We start from the raw sequence: 23,406 nt of genomic DNA on the forward strand, positions 1-23,406 counted from the left end.
GCTAGCGTTACAAACAAATGCATCGTAAAGTTTTAGAGTTTATATATGTTGATTGACTTTATAAAAAATACATAAATAATATGTACTAATTTATATTTATATTTTTATGTGAAATGATCATTTGAATTTTGATAGAAATCAGAATCGTAATGTTTCGTCATAGTAGGTAGTAGATGAGATCATAGCACACAAGTCAAACTTTTTAAAAAAAAAAAAAAAACTTATAACATGAATTGAACATTACATTACTCCCTTTAGTTCCAATACAACAGTCATCTTTATCATTTTTGTCAATCCCAAAACAATAGTCTCATTTTCATAAATAATTATATCATTATAAAACTACCGTTATTTTTTCATTATTATTATACAATCGCCACTACTTTTTACACTAATACACTCACAAGGGCAAAAAAGTCTTTTACTCGTACTTTTTTATCGATTATCAATATAATATCAATATTTCTTAAATCTCGTACCAAATACACCCAAACTATAGTTTTGGGACAGAGAAGTATTATTTTTGCACCATCAAATTATTTTTATACTATTATTTTTAATATACTACTATGATTAAAATATTATTATTTTTTAAATTTTATAAATTATTTATAACTTCCTTATAATTTCGAATTCAAAGTAATTTTTTTCAATTTTAAAAATTGTATATCATCCTTTATATTTTAAAAAAATAATTCATTCTTCCGTATTTCAAAACTCAATGTAAATTATCATTTTAAATTAAAAATTACATGAGACCCTCCTTATTTATAAATGTTATTTAAATAAATAAATAACGTTTAAACTTATTCAATAAAAATCACAATAATGTCCAATTATTTTTTAAAATTACCTCTCTGACTGAGAAAACTATTTCCATTTCCATTGTAAATTTAAAAGGAAGTGAAAAGTATAGGGATTATTAGATATATTATTTGTGAAGAATATTATTTTAGAAAATATAAATATATAAATAAATTACACTTAGGATGTGTTTGGCTTCGCGTCCTCTTCCAGGCTTCACCGCCGCCGCCTAATCGATTCTCCAATCTCGCCGGCCGGCGTTCACTGCTATAATCAGTTCTTCAGAAAAGTTCCGGCGGTATGGCAACCAACGCCATCGTCTGCACGCACAATCGACGATGGACTAGCAGCCATTCACTTCCCTCATTCCTGGCGGCTGAGACAGCCGACTACCACCATGGAAGCCGGCGGCTTCCCACACCTATCATATCCAACGACGACGGAGAACGGCGGGGATTCGGTCGAGCTCGGCCACGGTTATTGCTGTCTATACCTCACGGCACAGCGCCTCCGGCTAAGAATAGCCCAATCGGTCTGAGGTAATCAAACAAAGCTATCCTAAAATCGTTTGGAGATTGATTCGTAATTATGAGAAAATAGAAACTGCAATGCAGTCGGTAATTGAGGTTTCAATTAGGATTGAAGCTTTGGGGGTTTTTGACATTTTAATTTCACTAATTTAGGGAAGAAGGAAAAGATTGACGCTGAAAACTAGGGCTTAGAAGATGTCATTGTATAACATTTGAAGTAATTAGGAATCTACTATGGTGGAGTATTATTTGTTTTGTGAAATTATCAATTCTTGCGTTTGGGAATCATTGAATTATGAATTTGAATTGTGAATGAGGTCATGTGTATATCCAATATGGATATATGTTTTTTGTTGAATATTTTGAACTTGAATGGCAATTTGATGATTCAAACAGTCTGATAATTCTTGAAAGGGTAATTTCTGTCATAGTTGTCAATAGCACGCCATAGCTGTGTTGTGGAGCTGCTGTCCGCGGTTCCCCTGCCGCATTTGAGCAATAGTAGTTGTAGCACCGTTCAGCAGTCGTGTGGTGCAGAGCTTCAAAAGCTCTATGTTTGATCTTACATGTAAGATTATGTATATACGATTATATTTGAGTGCTAATCAATCCACTAATCATGTAATGTATTATTTATAAAAAAAAATTGTTTTTTGGGTATTTAGTTTAAATTGTATGATATAACATAATATTTATAGGTATTTTTAGCTCTAGATAGGGAAATGACATTGCACAGGTGACAAGCCTATAATGGAAGAAATGAATGAAGATGAAGAACTACCTCATGTAGGATAATTTTTCGAGTAGTAGTAATTAGGGTGAAAAAGTAAGGGAAAAAAATTATTTCTCATATTTCGAAATTTGATTAAGTTCGATTGCCTGTTTGTGAAAGTTGTAGTGATCTAATTGTTTTCCTTATATAACTTGTTATGAGAAAACGAGAAAGAAAGCAAATAAAGAACACAGAGGTTTTACGTGGTTTGGTGACGGTATGTCAACCTACGTCCACGGGCAGGAACCGGAGAGATTTTATTATACTGATTCAGAGATTTACAATGTGTCATCCGACTAAGAACCATAGTTGTCTATTTATAAGCACCCCAAAACACCTAAACCCTAAGCCCATTTGTTATTAATTAGGATCAGCCCAAAAGGAACTCAGCCAATTGAAACAGCCCTTTCGCTTTGGTTTAGGGTCGGGTAGACCGCTAAATCCAAGTCACGTTTCAACAATCTCCACCTTGACTTGGAGTTTCTCCAACCGCCAAAGGTTCGTCAGTATCTCTCAGTCGTCTCCTTCCTGCCAGATGCCCCGAGAAGGCTTTACCTCCTACGAATATTCACCAAGTTCAAGCAATGCTCAAACTTCTCCGTCGGTAGCGCCTTTGTTAACATATCAGCTGGATTGTATTCTGTAGCTATTTTCTGAATAGAAAACTTGTCTTCCTCCAGAACATCACGGATAAAATTCAACCTTACATCAATATGTTTGGTTCTCTCATGATACACTGGATTTTTAGCCAAACTCAAAGCACTTTGACTATCACAGAATAACACCGGTTTCTCCACCTTCAGACCCAAACTCTGCACCAGACCATGTAACCAGATACCCTCCTTAATACCTTCAGTCATTGACATGTATTCCGCCTCAGTCGTCGACAATGCAACCGTAGGTTGTAAAGTAGACTTCCAACTGACTGCACATCCAAACAAAGTGAAGATAAAACAAGTTAGTGATCTTCGTTTCACCAAGTCACCTCCGTAATCAGAGTCTGCATAGCCAACAAGACCATCACCATGGCCTTTATCATCATATACCAGACAAATATCAGACGCTCCTTTCAAATATCGCAAGATCCACTTTACAGCTCCCCAGTGAGCTTTACCTGGATTAGCCATAAACCTGCTCACCACACTAACCGCATAAGCGAGATCCGGTCTCGTACATACCATCGCATACATAAGACTTCCAACTGCACTTGAATATGGAACCGTCTTCATGTAACTAACCTCTTCATCTGTAGCCGGTATAGTGCTTCGATCAAGTTTAAAGTGTGCCGCCAAAGGGGTACTTACCGGTTTGGACTGATCAACAGAGAATGCCTGCAAAACTTTCTCAATATACTTTTCTTGAGAAACCCACAACCGTCTTGCTTCTCTATCACGCCAGATCTCCATACCAAGTATTTTCTTTGCCGCACCCAAATCCTTCATCTCAAACTCACCCTTTAGTAGAGCCTTCAAGTCATTAATTACAACCATGTTCTTAGCTGCAATTAACATATCATCCACATACAACAACAGATACACAAAGGAATCAGTAGAAACTTTCTTCGAGTAAACACAGTTATCAAACTGATTACGAGTATAACCATTAGACACTATGAATGAGTCAAATCTCTTGTACCATTGCCTCGGAGATTGCTTCAAGCCATACAGAGATTTCTTTAACAAGCATACCTGGTCCCCTTTGGAACTGTAGAACCCCTCCGGTTGAGACATGTAAATTTGTTCTTCTAGATTACCATGAAGGAATGCTGTTTTTACATCAAGCTGCTCCAGCTCCAGATCAAAAGCACCCACCATTGCCAAAAGAACCCGAATGGTTTTGTGTTTCACCACAGGAGAAAAGACTTCATGGTAATCGATTCCTTCCTTCTGTGAAAACCCTTTTGCCACCAGTCTCGCCTTGAACCTAGCAGGTTCAACACCAGGAATTCCCTCATTTCTTTTAAAGACCCACTTGCATCCCACTGGCTTCACCCCTTTTGGTAGTGCAACAAGATCCCAAGTCTTGTTCTTTTCAAGAGACTGCATCTCTTCATTCATTGCCATAATCCAGGTTTCTGCATCTTTACTCGCCACAGCTTCTTTATATGTCTTTGGCTCATCAGAGCCAAGATCATCACCAACCGCTAGTGCATAAGCAACAGAATCCATGTCACACGTATTGACACATCCTGCAAACCTAGCTGGTTTCTGAATATTTCTCTTTCCCTTTCTTGCTGCTATGGAATCTTCAACCCCAGTACCAGCGTCATCAGCTTCCCCCTCAACCGGTTTCCCTTGAGGTTTTGACTGATCTGGTTGATCGGATTGATCAATAGTATTATCCTGCTGCTTTTCCTCTAACACAAGTACACAACTCTGTCAGGAGTCTCAAACTCCACCCTCTGGTTAGCACCACAATCTTTTGTACCTGCAATACTTTCACAACCTCTACTCTGATCAAGCATAGCAGATTCATCAAAGGTTACATCTCTGCTAATAAGAAATTTACCAGGATTTTTACCTTCTGTACACCACAGTCGATAACCTTTTACTCCTGTTGCATACCCTAGAAATATGCATTTTACCGCCCTCGGCTCCAGCTTACCATCATTCACATGAGCGTATGCAGGGCATCCAAATATTCTTAGATTAGAGTAATCAGAGGGTTTACCGGACCATACCTCTTGAGGAGTCTTTAAGTCAATTGCAGTTGATGAAGATCTATTAACCAGATAGCTAGCAGTGTTTACTGCTTCAGCCCAGAATTGCTTAGACAAGCCAGCAAATATGCGCATACACCTAGCACGCGCCATGAGGGTTTGATTCATTCGCTCTGCAACTCCATTTTGTTGTGGTGTGTGTCGTACAGTGCGGTGCCTCACTATACCTTCTTTCTTGCAGAAATCATCAAATAGAGCGTTGCAGAACTCCAACCCATTATCAGTTCTTAGAGTCTTGACCTGTTTACCCGTCCGTTTTTCAACCATGGTCTTCCACTCTTTGAACTTCCCAAACACCTCATCTTTAGTTTTTAGAAAGTACAACCAGACTTTTCTCGAATAATCATCTATGAAAGTGACAAAGTAAGAACACCCGCCCTGCGATTTCACCGGAGAGGGACCCCATAGATCTGAATGAACATACTCCAGAATTTGTTTTGAAGTGTGATGACCGGTACTAAACCTCACCCTGCGTTGCTTTCCTTTGACACAAGTCTCACAGAATTGAATTTTACCTATCACATCTCCACCAAATAAACCCTGCTTGCTCAACACAGACAACCCTAACTCACTCATGTGACCTAATTGCCGGTGCCACAAATTTGTCCTATCATCATGTTTATCCAAGGATTGGGATACCGCCGCCGTTCCCATCACTGAACTGCCCTGTAGAAAATAAATTCCATGCTGCAGTTTTCCCTTCATCATTACCAGCGCACCTTTCAGGACTTTCACCCACTCACCTTCACCATGATATTTTAAACCATTCTTGGCTAAGGTGCCAAGAGAAATCAAATTCTTTCTGAGTTCAGTAACATACCAACAGTCAAATTTCCTGACAGTACCGTCATGCAATTTTATCTGCACTACCCCGCTCCCTTTTATGGCTAGAACCCCATCATCACCTAACTTCACTGTTCCATTCCACTCCTTAAAAGAAGTGAGTAGATCACGAGAGAACGTCATATGGTGAGAAGCACCGGTATCCATAATCCAGGAATCAGCAGTACTAGCACTACACGCTGTCAGAACTTCACCAAAGTCCCCATCATCAGAACTGTCTTGTACCACAGCAGCACTGCTGCCACTGTTACTAGAATCAACTTTTGTATTTCCCTTCTTTTGTGGACAATCCCTTTTAACGTGCCCTTTCTCCTTGCAAAGATAACACTTAACTTTGCTAGAGGATTTTGATTTTGAACGCGACCTCCCATTCCCGTTACCCCTCTCCTGTGGTCTTCCCCTACCTGCAAACAGACCTGAACCAGAACCCTCTTCCAGATAAACCTTTCTTTTCAATTCTTTGGACATAAGGGCATCTTTCACATCATTAACAGAAATTGTAGTTCTACCATATAGCATAGTATCTACAAAATTCTCGTATGAACCAGGTAGTGAACACAGTAAAATTAGGGCTTGATCTTCATCATCTACTTTAACCTCAACTCCTTGAAGATCAAGAATGATACGGTTAAAGGTATCAAGATGATCCTTTACCTGAGTACTTTCGGACATCCGGAGGGTGTAAAGACGTTGCTTCTGATATAGCCTGTTCGTGAGAGAGTTGTTTTGGTACTTCTCACACAGTTTATTCCATAACCCAAAAGCCGTTGTCTGATCTACAACCTCCCGTAACACCTTATCAGTAACTGACAGCAAGATCGCGGAATGAGCCCTTGCCAAAATCTCCTTATTTACCTCCTCCTTCGTGTCTTTAGGAAACTTGTCTTCTCCCTCCAACGCAGCCGCACATCCTTGTTGAACCAGAAGTGCCCTCATCTTGACCTTCCAGAGCGTGAAGTCATTCGACCCATTAAACTTCTCCAGATCAAATTTATACGAGGACATCTTCAATCAATGGGATATGGCTCTGATACCACTTGTTATGAGAAAACGAGAAAGAAAGCAAATAAAGAACACAGAGGTTTTACGTGGTTCGGTGACGGTATGTCAACCTACGTCCACGGGCAGGAACCGGAGAGATTTTATTATACTGATTCAGAGATTTACAATGTGTCATCCGACTAAGAACCATAGTTGTCTATTTATAAGCACCCCAAAACACCCTAAACCCTAAGCCCATTTGTTATTAATTAGGATAAGCCCAAAAGGAACCCTGCCAATTGAAACAGCCCTTTCGCTTTGGTTTAGGGTCGGGTAGACCGCTAAATCCAAGTCACGTTTCAACATAACTATCTATGAGTTATGATTATATATATTTTTTAGTTTATTGATTTAAATGATGATTATGAGATTAATTTATAAAATCTTCTTATGCATTTTTATTGTAATTTTGTGTATGTTATAATTTTATAGGTATATATTTAAGTTTTTAAACAACGGTCATCCGTATCCCGCTATAGCATTTTAGAGATTGGCCACTATGTAACGCTACCCGAGATTGCCAACTATGCTGTCAGTTGTAGTTGGGATATTGTGGACTTTAATAATGGTAAATATTAATAATGTAAATGCAATTCTTGAGTTGGACTATGATCCTCTGGAGTTTGATCATTGAAACTCAGTACTGTTTATTCACTAGTACTTTTTGGGTTTCGTATTCTGTGAAGATCCATTGAGGTTTCTTGATGAAGAGATTCTTTGACAGGGATTATTTCCAGTAGCTGCTATCATTTAATTTTGAGCAGGGGAACGAGATTTTTCTGACTGAAATCCTTTAAATCATATGTTTTTGTATCATCTTATCGATGAAAATTTAGAACTAAGTTTGGAGCAAACTTTATTTGAGCAAGGCTTGTTTGCTGCACCTACTTCAATGAATGTATTGTTTAGATCAGTTTGGCAATGCATACCTATTTAGAGGTTTTGAAATTATGATCATTAACAAATTGAATTGAAAAAAACCGGGTTGATGCACCTTGCCTTATTCTGAATCAGTGCGAATTACAAAGTTGTGTTAGAAATAGTGATTCAATGATAGATTTGTAGAAGTTGTTTCGAATTGGCATTTGTTTCTACAGCTTGAGGACGGAGAGATTATTGATAATAGGCATGCATCAGAACCATTTATCTGTTATTGCTATACTGCAAAAAGGCAGTTCGATAAAATCATTGATTCTCATTGTTTCTCTTGCCTTTCATTATCTTGTCAGTTCTTCATGCTCAATAATATTCAATCCACTTTGTCATCTGCTTCTCGCAGGATTGATGCAAGTATTCCTCGACAGACTTTCTTTTGTCGCGCTAAGCGTGGTAAGATATTAATATTGCATCTGCATTATGGATGTGACTACAATTGGGGATATGGAAGCCGTAAATCTGTTTCCCCGGCATCATACCTTTTCACAAAATAACATGGTTGGGTTGGATACTTTTTCATTGGAAGCTGAATCCGGCATAGATGGATCGTTAGTGCCTCCAACCTTGATAGCAGCCGAAAAGGAAGAAGCCAAGGCCATTTTGACATTATTTTTGAAGAAACAAGGATCAAGCAATGCAGCTGCTGCAAGGATCATCAACAAATCGGATGCTTTTATCGATCACCTTGTGTTGCGCCTTCACTCTGTTCATAAGTCTCGATACTTAGTAGGTTTGATCTCTCCTTACAATCATGCAAAAACCATATTGCCTGCTTCATTTAATTTCCTTTCTAACTTTATCCACATTCCTTTAATTTTCTGTTCTTGAAGGTCGAGAACTCACAACGCTCGAGATTAGAGATTCTCTTATCCCTTACCTTGAGACCCTCCTCGAGGAATACGGATCCATTTTGGTAGATGTTGTGGAGAACTTTCCAGAACCACCCGTCAAGAGAAAAACAGAAGAAAATGTTCAGAAACAAAACGCGATCGAAGTTCCTGCCCCATCAGTTTCTCCATCTATTCCAGCAGTGGACTCAAAGAAGTTAAAAGCTTTAGCTCGGGTGAGTGACATTACCCCAACTGGAAAGCTTCCATCTCATATCATCTACCTTGTCGAGCTCGGCATGGAACTTGAAGCAATTAAGGAAGTGATCCGCAAGTTCCCAGCTTTTGCATACTATAGTTTGGAGGGTAAGATTAAGCCGGTGGTCGAATTTCTGATCGATCTAGGCGTGCCAAAAACACACATCCCAACAATCCTCAGCAAAAGGCCTCAGCTCTGTGGAATCAGCCTCACCGAAAATCTGATCCCCACCATGGCATTTCTTGAGGAACTCGGCGTGGATAAGAAGCAATGGGCAAAAGTCATATATCGATTTCCTCCTCTCCTCACTTACAGCAAACAAAAGCTCATCACAACCGTAGATTTCCTGTACGAGATGGGGCTCTCGGCCGAGAATGTGAGCAAGGTCCTAACTCGCTGCCCGAACATTATAAGCTATAATGTGGAGGATAAACTACGACCGACTGCTGTTTATTTCCAGTCTCTGGGTGTCGACGTTGCAGTTCTTCTCCATCGAGCTCCTCAAACTTTTGGCCTCAGCATTGAGGCGAATTTGAAGCCGGTTACTGAATTCTTCTTGGAGAATGGATATAGCTTGGGTGAGATTGCAACTATGGTGTCGAGATACGGGGCTTTGTATACTTTCAGCTTGCCGGAGAATTTGAAGCCGAAATGGGAGTTTTTCTTGACCATGGTATACCCGAAATCTGAATTGGTTAAATTTCCACAGTACTTTGGGTACAGTTTGGAAGATAGGATCAAACCAAGGTATGAGATTGTGAGGAAATACGGAGTCGAGATGCTACTGAACCAGATGCTGTCTCTCTCGGAAGATGATTTCCGTAAACTTTTGGATAAAAGGGTGCAGAAAAAAGCTTCATGACAAATTGGTGTTGTTCGACAGAAGAAAAAATGTCGAATGAGTTACATAGAGCCAATACAGGTTTGGCTGATAATTGGAGTTTTGGTTAAAACAGTCGAATGAATTGTTCCACGACGAACCCTCTGCTCGACTGGTACGTCTAACTCCTAATGTTCATACACATCTTTTTGCATTAGTCGTAAATCCTACACCTCGACTTTAATGTGCTGTGGTTATGTTTTTGTTTATCGGGTGAAACTTTAAGTTCTCGGCGTCTTATAACTATCGTGGTAATTGTCGGGGCCATGAAATAATTGTGTTGTTTCTTAGTTACTTGAATTATGTTATGTTCATTCTTGTGAATGAATTCATGTGAAGCTATCTATGTAAGGATGATGAATACTATCATTTTAGAACATGGTATCTTATTTTCTGATATGAGATGGAAAAGATGAGTTGCTGCATTGAATTTTGTATTTTGAATGATGATTGTATCATAATAGAATTTAAGGTAAATTGCTTTTTTAATCTTTGTATCATATCATTTTATGACTCAGTAAGTAAAATATTTTTTGCTAAAATGATCCTTCGTCAAGTTAACTTATCGTTTCTGATGTAGCGTTGACATAGCTGACATATCACTACCACATAATGCCCCACTTCGGAGGATTATTTTAACAAAAAAATTTTATTTTGCATGACTATTTTCCGACAGAGTCTATTTAAAGTTCTAAAAATATAAACGAAGTATATACGGAACTAAAAAAATAATTTACCAAAATTTTTTGTAAAAGTAATAAAAAAAAAAAAATTCTACACGTCGCTGACATGGCATTTACATAGCAATGTTATGTCAATTGCATCAACGCCACGTTAGCAGCAGCGAACCACCAGGGTAAGTCCAGCACTAGAGGACTATTTTAACGAAAATTTTTACTTACGAGAGGACACGATCACTAAAGTTCTAAGACGATAAAAGAAGTCAAACAGGAGGGACTAAAAAAAGTTTGTCCTAAAATTAAAAATCAACGCTTCCCACAATTATAAGCAAAATATGTAATCTAGAGTTAACATAAACACAACCACAACATTCCTTCCAAATTCCAATTCAACAAAATTAAAAGTGATAGCATCTATAGCCATTTGAATAAATAAAACTTCTGTTGGTATTTCTTAGGGATACCTTTCAAAATGCAGCATCATTAATCAACATAGTCCCTCCAAAACTAACCATCGACGAAAACCCGATCACCGATTAACTCGTACATCGCCTCTTCTTCATCTGCATTCGCCCATCGACTTAATCCAAAACGACATAAGACACTGATATCATGTTCTTCGATTCAAAGATGCATATATCGACATGTTAGCTTGATCTAGGGGCAAATGTAACTTACTCTAATTGTGCCAGAGCTTCGACAAAGGCTTCCCTTTTTCGCACATCACTACGCACTCCATGGCCATGTCGCGCACTTTTTTCTCGATGTCTTCGACAGGAAGAGTTGCATCTACTATCTACAATGAATTGAAGACGGGAATGTAAAATGGGAAAATTTATGTTTACAATGTTAACAATTCTAAACTCGCTACCTTCCATGTCGAATCGCTAAGCATCTTATACGAATCAGCAACTTTTTTCTGAAACTCGAGCTGCTCGTACCTCTCAACTCCATAACCGCCCCTCTCGGCAGCTTTCTGAGAAAGACAAGTTCAAATATTATACGTCGCTAAATAGGAAACATTCTTGATGCAATAAAAGACACATCGACAGGTAACGTAGATCATATCACTTCATATAATAATCTACCTCTGGCGATATGTCGAGATATATAACTAGATCCGGAGCTAGCAATCCTGCCTCTGGAGCCTGCAGATACATGTATATTGTAACCGGTAAAACGATTTCTACAATGGTGATTATAGTGTCGATATATATATATATATATATAATTCTCTACCTTGCACCACTCGACGTCAAGTCCTTTGGCGGATGAAAAAGCGACCCCAGAAAAAGCATATCGATCAACAATGAGTGTGGTTCCGCTCCTCAGCTTAGACTCCATCAACGATCTAAAGCCAAGTGGTCGACGATACATTAAAATTGCATAACCATCAAATTTTTGACAAAATAATAATTTCAAGTTAGAATGATTTAAACAAGAAATGATATGTTTGCTCAACTATGAAGCAATCAGATTTCAAAATGTTATACTCACTCCGTCCCATAACAAGGTATCTATTTGTTTTTTGCGTCGTTATACTTTAACATTAAAAATATTTTTATATTTATAGTAATTCTTTATACAAATGTCATTATATTATAGTATTATAAGACACTAATAGAAATATTTTTGTCATTTTCTTTTGATTTGTAATATGTTTCGATATAATAATTAATATTCAAAGATCAACACGCAAACAGTAAATGTATACTTAGTTACGGAACGGAGAGAGTATAATTGTCCAAGACAATATTGAGATTAATGAAGTTAAAATTTATCGTTTTTCAGGCTAACATTAACAAAGATTAATGATTCACGACGAAAAAGCTTGCTGACCTCTTCTCCCACCGATTTGCACTGAAGAGCAAATGGATCGTGTGGTCGTCCAAATGTGTTTGGTTTGTTAGATACGAAGAAATCATCTGCCCAACACCTGTGTTTCTATCGGGATATCTCCATGATTCGACTGAACGTCCCGACTCTTTTATGTAAGAATGTAATCTCCCACATTGAGACGTCTTCCCACATCGATCCAGACCTTCTAGAACAATCAAAGCGCCTCTCAGGTCAATATGACTACTTCTTTCCATATGAATGTCCCTCGACGAGCACTTTGATAGGTATGCTATATTGCAATGAGATGTTCGGGAATGCTTCACAGCAACTGTTACCAAATTGTGGAAAAACTATATGTAAGCATAACTCAATAAAAATCGATTAACATATCATATGATTGAAGATAAATAAAACTCTCCCCTTCATCGATAAATTTTAACAGAATAGAAAAGATAAGATATGTTTATTTGAATGAGAGAGTAATGTCCATTTTAATTGAATTATATTCACATCATATAGACTGTTATGTGTTCATCATCCTCCCTAATAAAGGCATTTTATCGAGCACCTTCCAAGCATACATTCTTCCAATAAAAACGAATAAAATTGGTAAACTTACAAAGCCTTAACAATGGTGAAATGGCAGGCATTGTCATGTCCTAGCAAGTAATGACCTACACATGATTCCAAAACCAATTCAAGAACTACAAAATTGCACAACATTATAAATTCGATTTGCTCACCGGATATTAGTACATAGAAACTTTTAGAACTTTAGCTAGTGAGTATTTATCAACAACAGTAGTCTTTTGAAATCTATGGTATCAAATATCAAGTTTTTACTATTTCAAAAGTTTTTTGATTCTCTGAAACTTCTGTATAAAGGGAAAATATACAGAAATTTTACAAAATAAACCAAATTTGGCATAAAAATCAAATCAATAAACCCTTTTTCATATCAAAGATGAAGCTCTTAGATTACTTCATTACAATGCAACAACTATCCACAATAGATTATATGAATAATGAAAGAAACTTTCAATTGGCATCGACATACTGCAAACATGAAATTCTAGTCACAAAAAATCATATACTTATGACCTAATAAATCTAAAGAGTACAGAATGAGAATGTGACTTAGTCTCAAAAGATCATATTTATCATACATCAAGGATTACAGAAAAATCTAAAAAAATAAAAAAAAATCAAATCGCTGCAAATACTTTAAAGATTATCTGAAAAATAATAAAAAAAATAAGAGGCGAGAGAGAAAGTGAAGGATTGAACCTGCTGAGGGCCAGTTCCAGCCCAAGACAACGTCGATCCGGCCGAAGAAGGGAGAAACGACGGCCAAGGAGACCGCCGGCAGGAGCAGCAGACTGGACTGGTGCAGAAGAGGAAAAGGGAAGACCGCCGGCAGGAGCAGCAGACTGGACTGGTGCAGAAGAGGAAAAGGGAAGACGGGAAAGCGATGAAGAATAAAAAAGTGTTAAAACGACCGGCGGGAAGACTAAGAAGAAGAAGAAATGAAAAAGGAGAGAAAAAAATAAAGGAAAAATAAAAGGAATGAAAAAGAAGGTGAAGACTGAATAGGGAGGAGCGGCTGCAGCGGGGTAGGTTAAACTTTAAATATATTTATAATTCAAATTATTATAGTTTTATATATTCTCTGTATCTCACTCACACATTTTTATTTTTATAAAAATTATTAAATTAAAATATATTTAATAAATATAAATTAATTTAATTAACTACTTAATATACAATATTATAAATTAAATTCCCTTAAAATCCTTTTATTTCTACCTCTATTCAAAAAAAATAAATATATTTATCTATATTTAAAACTATACTATCTTTTATAAAATTGATTTAGGTTAATTATAAATAAACAAAAATAATTTTTTATTTACTTGTATTATAAAAGATTTTATTCTCTACAAAAATGATAGTCATATTGCATATTTTTTAATTGATATATAATTTTTAAATATTTAAACATATATTTTAAATTTTTTAATCATATATATTAAATTTACTTTAAAACTATAAATATTATTAATTATACAAAAAAAATAATATAATAATATCATAACTAATTATTATTAACTAATTAAACATCATCACCTGCGTGTCCCTAATCAAATCGTTCAATTCTGGTGGGAGGTTGGTAGTATTTAGATAGTTGGATTGTTTTCTTCATATTTTTTACTTTTCCATATGACTATTTTGTCCGTTTACTATAGTAACACCAATAAAAATATACTCTCTCCGTCCGATAAAATTAGAGCATTTTGAGCCGGCACGGAGATAAGTAAAATAAATATTTTATTAAAAAAGTAATAAAAAGTAAAAAAAAATTAATTTTTGGTATTTTTAAAAATTTAGTTAGAAAAAAAATAAAGAGAAAAAATGTAATAAAAGTAGTGGCATTTGTTGTAAATAAGTGTTGAATGAAGGATCATATTTAGATATTGATTTGTTGACTTTGCTAAATTAGTAATGGGGTAAATTTAGCGGACGAATTAAAAAGAAAAGTGAGAGTAAATTTGAACAACGGAGGAAGGGAGTATTAGTAAAAATAATTATTATATAATAAAAATAATTTTAGATTTAAAATTAAAATAATTAATTAGTTTAATTAAAATTTAAAAAATTACTACATGACTAAGGTGTATATATGTTTTTCAAAAAAAGAAGTGACAGAACAAGTAAATGGGCCAAAATGAAAATATGGTCAACATAAATGTGACGAGGGAGTATAATTTTCAATATATATATTTTGTCACTTCATAAAGTCAATATTCAAATATAAAATATTATTTTTATATTACACAATTTTCAATAAATATTTTATCATTTCATATAAATTAATATTCAACATAAACTTATTTATTAGAACATCTTTCAATTTTCGTTTATCTCACTTATTTTATAATTTTTATCTTTTAGAAAAAATTATATACTTCATATTTAAATTTTTTAAAATTATATATATTTTAATTAGATTAATTAATTATTTTAATTTTAATCTATAATTATTTTTATTATTTAATTATATTTACTAATACATTATTAATAATTTCCTGATCAATACATCTCTCAAATTTTTATGTCTACAATGAACATGATAGCCAGGGACGAAAAAATATTTTTTATATTACCGACATAATTATTTATAGTTTACATTGAAAGAGATTATTCACATCAAAATACTAACAAACAAATCCATTATTTGATAAAAAGAAAAAATAAAAAAATATTAAAATGGCAATTTATTTAAAAAATGGAAATTGTGATTTTATTTATTTTTATTAAAACAAGGGTTGTGTTTAGGCCTTTAGGGTGTATTTGGACGATAACAAAAAAAAATAAATAAATAATAAAATAAATTTAGAGAATATAAAAAATATAAAATTTCTCTTCGCTTCACGATCCATTCATCAAAAATCTTGCTTCAATGTTGCCCTTTCGACCCGCATAGACATACCTAAACTCTTTGACGTTTGTATGATCCAAAATCTTTACTATATAAATTATGAAAAATATATATATAAATAGGGTAAATTGTTTTTTAGTCCTGTAACTGGACCCCTGTAAGTGGAGCCTGTCGCAAACTAGTTCTATAAGTGAAAAATTTTCGTTGTTTTAGTCCTCCGGCGCCGGAGACGCCCGCGTGGCTCGCCAGAGGTGACGTGTCCGTCAGGCTAGTTTGCGACAGGCTCCACTTACGGGACTAAAATGATAAGGGGTTCAGTTACGGGACTAAAGAAACAGTTTTTCCATATAAATATATTACTCCCTCTGTCCCAATATAAATATAGCACAATTGAATATTTTATTATGAAACAGACCAAAATAAAAAAAAATTGATAAATAATTTAGGGACGATGAAGTATTATTTTATAATTTTTTACAATTATTTCATAATTTAGTAATTGTACTATCTACCTAAAATAATAAATACCCTTCCAATTTATACTATATTACACAAATATCATTATCTTTTATATTACACAATACTAGAAATATTTTCGTCATTTTCACTACAATCCATTATAATACTAATATTGAAAAATCGACGTTCAAAAAGAAGATGACAATCTTGTTCCGAAACGGAAGGAGTATTCAATTTTTAATATTTAAAAAATAATTGAAAAAATATAAGTTTTGTTGAATTATAAATATATATAAAAAATAATTTAAAAAAAAAATAATAATAATAAATATAACTTACCATGCTCAGTCCAATCAATCATTTTGTCACTAAAATTGATAAATTTTTATTTGATTAGACTAAACAGATAAAAAATATATATATACATAGTTTAACAAAGATAGATAATTATGATATTAAATGGTACCAAAAATATTTTTTGCTCAATAAAATGATACTATTGCACTGTCTCGTGTAATATCATAACATTTGTGTTACATGATGTTTCTTTTCTTTTTTCACCATAGAATCTATAATTTATTTATTCAATTCCAACTAAAAAACACAATTCTTCAACCCTATACAAAACATCAACCGTCGCCTATTTTTACTTGCTTGCCGGCCTAATTTGGAAGCTATTAAATTAAGCTAAAATTTTTTACCGAAAACGTACTCAAAGAATAGTGGACAAGTAGTTTGAGATAAACAGTGACTATAAAGTCATGGGTTCAAATATTTATGAATTGTCATAGGTTTAGATTCTCACGTAATAAGTTTAAAAAATTCATAAATATTTGAAAGGGAATAAATTTCTTGAAACCATTCAAAGATAGCAAAACACCCTCCAAAATAGATCATCATCTTCCAAAAATTTCCCAATAAACAAAAGCGTATCCATATCTCCGTCAAAAGAAAAAATGAAAAACTTACGAGGTTACGATGATGGTCGATCCACATCTGCAAATGTTTAGTCGAACAAACTGAAACCCATATCCTGCAACGGCAAACAATCAATGCACAAGTCAAGGTGAGGCTCACAACGAATAAAGATTCGTCTAAAGAACAATCTAAATGTACTCCCTCCGTCATCCAATTGTGTGCTCATTTGGCACGAATTTTTAAAAAAAAAATGTAAGAATAGAAATTTTTACTTTTTTAATAAAAAAACATGGTATTTTTTTACTAAAAAAGAAAACGAAAATAAATTTGGATGACAAAAAAAAAAAAAAAAAAAAAGTAAAGTGAGAATAGATTTGAATGACGGAGGGAGTAATATATTTCTGAAACTCACATCATCAGACTCTTCTTTCTCCTCTACTTTCTCCTCTTTCTTCGACTCGGCAGCAGCAGGAGCAGCGCTGCCGCCACCTGCACCACCACTTGGCGCAGCAGCCGCCACTGCACCACCACCAGCCGGTACTGAAGCCAATTTCTCCCTTCCGGCAGCAATTAGCTCGGTAATATCTTTGCCCTTAACTTGGGTTAGCAACAACTCAATCCTGTCTTTATCAGCCTCAGCCCCAACTGATCCACAAAGGGTTTTAATCATTTGCATCAAAAGGAAATTTGAAACAGAATCGAGCATTGACAAAATGGATAAATGCAAAAGTCCCAATCCAATCACAAGAAGATCAAACTTAATTTCTGCTTGCAGAAACCAAAGTAACAGTGTAAATGTGCAATAAATTTCCGATTTCAATCTCATTAGGCACATAATTTGGTGCAAAAATCCTCCCGAGATCAATTCGACCAATTCGCAAACAAATCAAGCAACAATATATCATACTACATTCTCTTCCTCTTCCCCCAATTTTAGTAAAAACAAATGCCTTCTAGAGTCGAATTACAAATTACGAACAGAATATAGCATTGACAAAATGGAGAAATGCAAAAGTCCCAATCCAATCAGAAGAAGATCAAACTTAATTTCTTCTTGCAGTAACCAAAGTAACGGCGTAAATGTGCAATAAATTTCCAGATAATCCATAACATCATAAACGATTTCAATATCATTAGGCACATTATTGGTGCAAAAATCCTCCCGAGTTCAATTCGACCATTCGCGAACAAATCAAGCAACAATTTATCATACTACATTCTCTTCCACTTCCCCAATTTTAGCAAAAACAAATGCCTTCTAGAGTCGAATTAAAAATTACGCTCTCTTATTCGAGCATCCAAACGATCATCCGTTGCAGAGATAGGTATACAAACCTGAGCCGAGGATTTCTTTTACATCGTTGGCTGAGGGGGAGGTGTTGCCGCCCAAAACCGCCAATAGGTACGCTGCTACAACCTTCATTCTCTGCTCAAAATGAAAAGGAAAAAAAAATGCAAAATCTCAATATTACACCAAGAAATTCAGGAATCAGTGGCACGACAGACTATGGCATCTACAGAATTACAGAATCAATCGATGATTCTCACGACGACGTACATTTTTGAATCGCTGATCGGACGGCGGCTGCTAGGGTTTTACGCTTATGAAGGCCAATTCCACTGTGTGAATTAAGGATTAGGGTTTTCTTTATATTATTAATAGTATTATATAAAGATTTAAGGTTATTTGGGGTTATCTATGAGCCCATTGGGCCCATATTAAGCCTATTAATTTATTTAATTTTATTTTTTCTCTTTTTTTTTTTTTATTGCTTTTGATAAATTATTCTTTATACCATTATACTACTATATATTTATAATTATTTTAATTTGCACTATGGAAACTAAAAAATATTAAAAGAATTATTGGTTTGGATCTAAAATGATTAATAATATATTTATGCAGATATTTATTATATATTTTTGAGAAATTTGAACAATTATACAAAAGTAATTTATCTCTTAATTTATTTTAAACAATTATACAATTTTAATTTAATTTTTAATATATTTTTATACATATAAATTATATAATATTAATACCTTTTAGAATAGAACAATTTAGAAATAATTGATTGTTGTATTTTTATGTTTAAAAATATTTATACTTGTATTTTATTTTTTGTTGTAATATTTGTATTAAATATAGTATGAATTTATTTTATATTATGCAATACTTTAATTAGATCTAATAATTAAAACTAAGTTTAATATTAGTATTTATTATTATATAAATTTATATTTAATTTGAAATGATAAATGAAGACTATTCTAACTTATAGATCCGACTTAAATTGTTAAAATTGTTGTTATCAAATACTTCATTCATAAAAATAATTATGAATTAAGATTAGGAATAGGATAACCAAACAGTGTAATTAACATTAAGAAATTATAAATAACATTCCCTCTGTTCAGCTATAAAGTATACATATTTCTATTTTGGAATGTTCAATTACAAAGTAAACATTTCATTAAATACCTCATTTTTTTTCACAAATATCCTTACTTTACATCATATCATTACTTTTACACCAAAAAGTAAGGACAAAAATATCATTTTACTACTTTTAACTACTCACTATAATTAAAATACTACTTCCTCCGTCCCGAAACTAAGTATCCATTTGTTTTTTGCACGTAATTTTAGAAATATTAGTATTATATTGGGATATAGTAGGGATAAAATAGAAATGACTAAAATAACCTTATTAGTATGTGTGATGTAAAGGTAATGATATTTGTGTAATATATTGTAAATTGTAAGGGTATTTGTAATGTTAGGTAGATACTTACCGTTACTGAAAAAGGAAATGAATACTTTGTTATGGGACGGACTAAAATGGAAAAATGGATACTTTGTTATGGGACGAAAGAAGTATTATTTTTTAAACACCGCGCCGAAAGTAAATGTTTACTTTGTGTGTGAAAAGAGAGAGTAAATTTTAAAATATGATTAAAATGTATAATTATATTTTCGAAAAAAAAAAACGACAAATTATGTGAAACAATAAACACTTATGTAAGACGAAAAAAAAGTGATAAAATACGAGATGTTATTGCAAACAACTTAAAAAGTACTTCTAAGAAAAATGTAATTCTACATCAATTACTACAATATATTTCCAGATCAATAAATCAATTTTAATTCCACGTCAGCACAACATGCATCACACGCTATTTTTTCTCTATCGTCGTCCTCGTACGACCAACCGTGTTTCCTCGTATGCTTATTACAACAGATCGGTTTGTCTTTCAAAATCCATATTTGTCTTAAAATATTATTTAATTTATTCCGACATAATTTTACCTTTTCATTTAAATTACTACATCTCTTCAATTTTCCCATTAATTCAATCCCTTTATGTTTTAACTGATCTTCCCCAATGAATATTATGACAAGGGCAGTAAAGTAAATTGCCCCAAAATGTCCCAATTTTAGAGCTTTATTTAAATTTACTGTGCATGAAACAATATCTGTTTCTTTGAAGTAAGCAACCTGGAAAAAAAAATTAATAATAAAAATTAAAAAATAATAATAATAATAAATAAATAAATAAATAAAATTAGAACAAATTGTAAATTAATACATTGAGACATACCACTGCTTTTCTGAACATGATTTCTGGATTTTTATATTTTTTACATTTACTCAAGAAAGCTTTTTGGCCATGACTCATTGGTTTCCAATTTGCTGTTGGAATTTTTTCTAAATTTGCTCTTTGATATATGTATCCATCTTCCCCAATCTGATTTAATATTTTGCAACTACAAAAAATAAAATAAAGAACAATTAGATAAATCCTTCTGTTCTCTCAACACTAATTTTTAATTGTGATTCACAAAAGTAATAATATAAAATATAAAATATTTTAATAAAAAAAAAAAAAAAAACCCTTAAGATACTCTGTTATAAAAAAATCAAAAATTCATTATAATTATTTTTTTTAAAAAAAAAAACAAATATTTAACCTAAAATAATATATTTTATATGAAAAACTCCTTTATATATATATATTTTTTCAATTTTTGATACAACTCACTGCTCCAATAATAATAATGTATGAAAGATATGAAAAAGAAATACAAAAAAAAGTTCAATTAAAAAAATAATAATAATAAAAAAAATAAACCGACCCCATAAAGGTGGCATGGCCAGGTTATATCCATTGTGTGATCTAAGACTCCTATATCTATGCAAATATTTTAGAAATTTCGATATTATTTATCAGTTGTGATTGTTTTAAAAAAATTCCAAACAAATATTTATTCTTACAAAATATCAAATCAAATACTAAGAGTTTGTTTCTTTTTATAAGTTTGAAAAAAATTTAGTTTGAATTTAGTATTAAAAATAATATATGATGAGATATTTTATGAAAAAAAAATAATTTTTTTTAAAAAAAAACAGAGTCAAAATAATAAAAACCTATGATTTTTTTGGTGTAAAATAACACATGTTAACTTCTTATTATTCTTAGCTCATATTTTTTAAAATTCCACAAATTTATGTATAAACAAGAGCCTTTACATAAACAATTTTAAAACTTTTATACTATCCTCGTCCACCGTTAATATATTCATTTACTTTTTTCATGTTAATATTTAAATATTAATTATTATATCAAAACGTAGTACAAATATAATGACATTCGTACAAAAAATTATATAAATATAAAGATATTTTTAATATTAAAAACAATAATGCCAAATACAAATGGATAAATTGGCTGTGGACGAAGGCAGTACTATTATTAACAAAAACTTTTTAAAAATATAATACCTTATTAAACATATTTTTCACGAGGATATGTTTCTTTTGATAAGTTTGATAAAATTTTGGTTTGAGTTTGGGTATAAAATAATGTTTGATAGGATGTTCTGTGAGAGAAAAAAGTTATTTTTTTTTCGAGAACCGCAGTGTCCAAATAATGAAATTTGGGAAATTTTGGATAAAGAAACATACATAAAATTCTTATATAACCAAAATTTAAAAATAGTAATCGCGAATTCTCATATTTTAAAAAAAAAAAAAAAAACCTCAATTTAGCATTGAAGAAATCAACAAGGGAAGATGCAGCTACACGTCCCAAAATATCAATGATCAATTCATCAGGAAGAGCGGCGAATTTTGTATATTTGAAAAGCATTCTTCTCATGATTTTAATTTTAAATTTTTTGAATAATAAAATTTTCGATATTTGAAGCCAAAATTTATCGTATAAATAAAGAAAGTTTTTATACTATAAAATTAATTTTGGGTCTTCAGAATATTTTTCCCGCCAGTCAAATCGTATCTTGTTTAACTTTCAGATATCATATCTATTTAATTTAATAAATAAATAAATAAATAATAAAACTAAAAGTGAGTTCCGAATCGTTGGCCCGTGTATGTCGCAGTCCCCCAGTCCCACCTATAGGGGGTTGACGTGTGGAGCTCTAATTTTCTTTTTTAAATTTAAAATAAACTTCTATATTGCATTTTAGTCCTTCAACCCTTCTTTTTCTGTCTTCGCGCCTTCCAGCTGCTTTTTTTTTTTTTTTGAATTTCGATATTTGTTTTCTTTATTTAGGTTTAAGTTTTGTTAGATTTAGATATTATAGGAATTGTTATCTGTGCTAAATTTGATATTTCGATTTGATACTTTTAGTTTTGGATATTTGAGATTTTGTTGGATATTTAATTTTTTAGTGTAAAAATATTACATATATATATAATTATGTTAATTTGTCCAATTTTGTCGCTTTCCTATATTAGAATGGATCATATGCTAAAATAAATATTTAAGTTTGATTATAATATCCTCCCTCACTTCCAAACAAGGTTCAACATTTAATTTTCGCACCAATTTTTAGATGATGTGATGAAGAGAGAAATATATATTTTATTTTTTTATTTGAATGATGTGAGAGAATAAAGTGTGGAGTGAAAGATTAAATATAATTAATTATTTCCTATTTTGAAAATGTTGCAGGATATTTGGGATATATAAAAAAAAAATGTTACAAGGTGTTTGGGATAGAGAGAGTAATTATTATAAAAGATAATACTACTTTGTCAAGTTATAAGGATCTCATTTAATATTTTTTGTCCTGATCTTTAAATATTAATTATTATATAAAAATATTAGTACAAAATAAAAAAAAATTGCAAAAATACTTCTATTGATATTTTGTGATACTAATAGAAAAATATTTTTTTAAAAAAATTATACAAACATAAACATATTTTTAATAAAAATATATCAACATTAGCTCCCAAAATTAAGAGGTTTGTTCCATAATTGGATATAACATACTTTAATTACCTTAATTTGTCTATATACCAAAATACAAAATATAATAAAATAATTATATATCAAAATTAAACAAAAATTATTATATTTATATTTAAAAATATAACAACATTGAACAGGTCATATTGAAGCACAACCAATCGAATCTAGCTAAAAAAAATGTA

At 32.6% G+C, this 23,406-nt stretch overlaps 4 protein-coding genes across 6 annotated transcripts; 1 reads left to right on the top strand and 3 right to left on the bottom strand.

Moving 5' to 3' along the window:
- Positions 1–978: 978 nt before the first annotated feature.
- Positions 979–10,064, top strand: LOC127239383 (transcription termination factor MTERF5, chloroplastic). The gene is made up of 4 exons (XM_051257495.1): positions 979–1,343; positions 7,989–8,038; positions 8,172–8,375; positions 8,476–10,064. The coding sequence occupies exons 1-4, from the start codon at positions 1,105–1,107 to the stop codon at positions 9,591–9,593; spliced, it is 1,611 nt and encodes a 536-aa protein (XP_051113452.1). The 5' UTR covers positions 979–1,104; the 3' UTR covers positions 9,594–10,064.
- A 444-nt stretch (positions 10,065–10,508) lies between these two features.
- Positions 10,509–13,728, bottom strand: LOC127266703 (thymidylate kinase). Of its 3 annotated transcripts, none has more exons than XM_051297059.1 (8): positions 13,418–13,728; positions 12,750–12,804; positions 12,131–12,458; positions 11,531–11,642; positions 11,380–11,439; positions 11,163–11,267; positions 10,970–11,087; positions 10,509–10,854 (listed from the first exon to the last, which is right to left on the bottom strand). In XM_051297059.1, exons 2-7 carry the CDS (start codon positions 12,784–12,786, stop codon positions 10,971–10,973), a joined length of 759 nt encoding a protein of 252 aa, XP_051153016.1. In that variant the 5' UTR covers positions 12,787–12,804; positions 13,418–13,728; the 3' UTR covers positions 10,509–10,854; position 10,970. The 3 variants fall into 3 exon arrangements, with proteins under 3 accessions (XP_051153016.1, XP_051153015.1, XP_051153018.1); XM_051297058.1 differs by having other exon boundaries at positions 10,512–10,871; XM_051297061.1 differs by lacking the exon at positions 12,750–12,804 and having other exon boundaries at positions 10,517–10,871.
- A 3,130-nt stretch (positions 13,729–16,858) lies between these two features.
- On the bottom strand, positions 16,859–18,599 carry LOC127239303 (60S acidic ribosomal protein P2B-like). Its single transcript, XM_051257390.1, has 4 exons — positions 18,505–18,599; positions 18,282–18,372; positions 17,359–17,591; positions 16,859–17,061 (listed from the first exon to the last, which is right to left on the bottom strand). Exons 2-4 carry the CDS (start codon positions 18,367–18,369, stop codon positions 17,035–17,037), a joined length of 348 nt encoding a protein of 115 aa, XP_051113347.1. The 5' UTR covers positions 18,370–18,372; positions 18,505–18,599; the 3' UTR covers positions 16,859–17,034.
- LOC127239272 (putative F-box protein At1g67623) lies at positions 18,452–22,105 on the bottom strand. The gene is made up of 4 exons (XM_051257347.1): positions 21,987–22,105; positions 20,549–20,714; positions 20,257–20,445; positions 18,452–18,460 (listed from the first exon to the last, which is right to left on the bottom strand). The coding sequence occupies exons 1-4, from the start codon at positions 22,103–22,105 to the stop codon at positions 18,452–18,454; spliced, it is 483 nt and encodes a 160-aa protein (XP_051113304.1).
- Between the last annotated feature and the right edge of the window lie 1,301 nt (positions 22,106–23,406).

This window comes from Andrographis paniculata, unplaced genomic scaffold, assembly GCF_009805555.1.
Source record: "Andrographis paniculata isolate CXL003 unplaced genomic scaffold, ASM980555v1 Contig77END, whole genome shotgun sequence".
In the NCBI taxonomy this organism is placed as follows: Eukaryota; Viridiplantae; Streptophyta; class Magnoliopsida; order Lamiales; family Acanthaceae; genus Andrographis; species Andrographis paniculata.

What these genes read in the sequence shown, in the direction of transcription:
- LOC127239383 (XM_051257495.1), top strand. Translation starts at nt 1,105, where the DNA reads ATGGCAACCAACGCCATCGTCTGCACGCACAATCGACGATGGACTAGC. An exon ending in AATAGCCCAATCGGTCTGAG is followed by an intron (nt 1,344 to 7,988) that starts GTAATCAAACAA and finishes TGCTTCTCGCAG; the next exon opens with GATTGATGCAAGTATTCCTC. An exon ending in CTTTTGTCGCGCTAAGCGTG is followed by an intron (nt 8,039 to 8,171) that starts GTAAGATATTAA and finishes TTTCATTGGAAG; the next exon opens with CTGAATCCGGCATAGATGGA.
- LOC127266703 (XM_051297059.1), bottom strand. Translation starts at nt 12,786, where the DNA reads ATGACAATGCCTGCCATTTCACCATTGTTAAGGCTTT. An exon ending in GCAAATCGGTGGGAGAAGAG is followed by an intron (nt 11,643 to 12,130) that starts GTCAGCAAGCTT and finishes ACTTGGCTTTAG; the next exon opens with ATCGTTGATGGAGTCTAAGC. An exon ending in TTGACGTCGAGTGGTGCAAG is followed by an intron (nt 11,440 to 11,530) that starts GTAGAGAATTAT and finishes ATGTATCTGCAG; the next exon opens with GCTCCAGAGGCAGGATTGCT.
- LOC127239303 (XM_051257390.1), bottom strand. Translation starts at nt 18,369, where the DNA reads ATGAAGGTTGTAGCAGCGTACCTATTGGCGGTTTTGGGCGGCAACACC. An exon ending in AAAAGAAATCCTCGGCTCAG is followed by an intron (nt 17,592 to 18,281) that starts GTTTGTATACCT and finishes TTTGTGGATCAG; the next exon opens with TTGGGGCTGAGGCTGATAAA. An exon ending in AGAAAGAAGAGTCTGATGAT is followed by an intron (nt 17,062 to 17,358) that starts GTGAGTTTCAGA and finishes TTGCCGTTGCAG; the next exon opens with GATATGGGTTTCAGTTTGTT.
- LOC127239272 (XM_051257347.1), bottom strand. Translation starts at nt 22,105, where the DNA reads ATGAGAAGAATGCTTTTCAAATATACAAAATTCGCCGCTCTTCCTGAT. An exon ending in TTCTTCAATGCTAAATTGAG is followed by an intron (nt 20,715 to 21,986) that starts GTTTTTTTTTTT and finishes TATTTTTTGTAG; the next exon opens with TTGCAAAATATTAAATCAGA. An exon ending in TCATGTTCAGAAAAGCAGTG is followed by an intron (nt 20,446 to 20,548) that starts GTATGTCTCAAT and finishes TTTTTTTTCCAG; the next exon opens with GTTGCTTACTTCAAAGAAAC.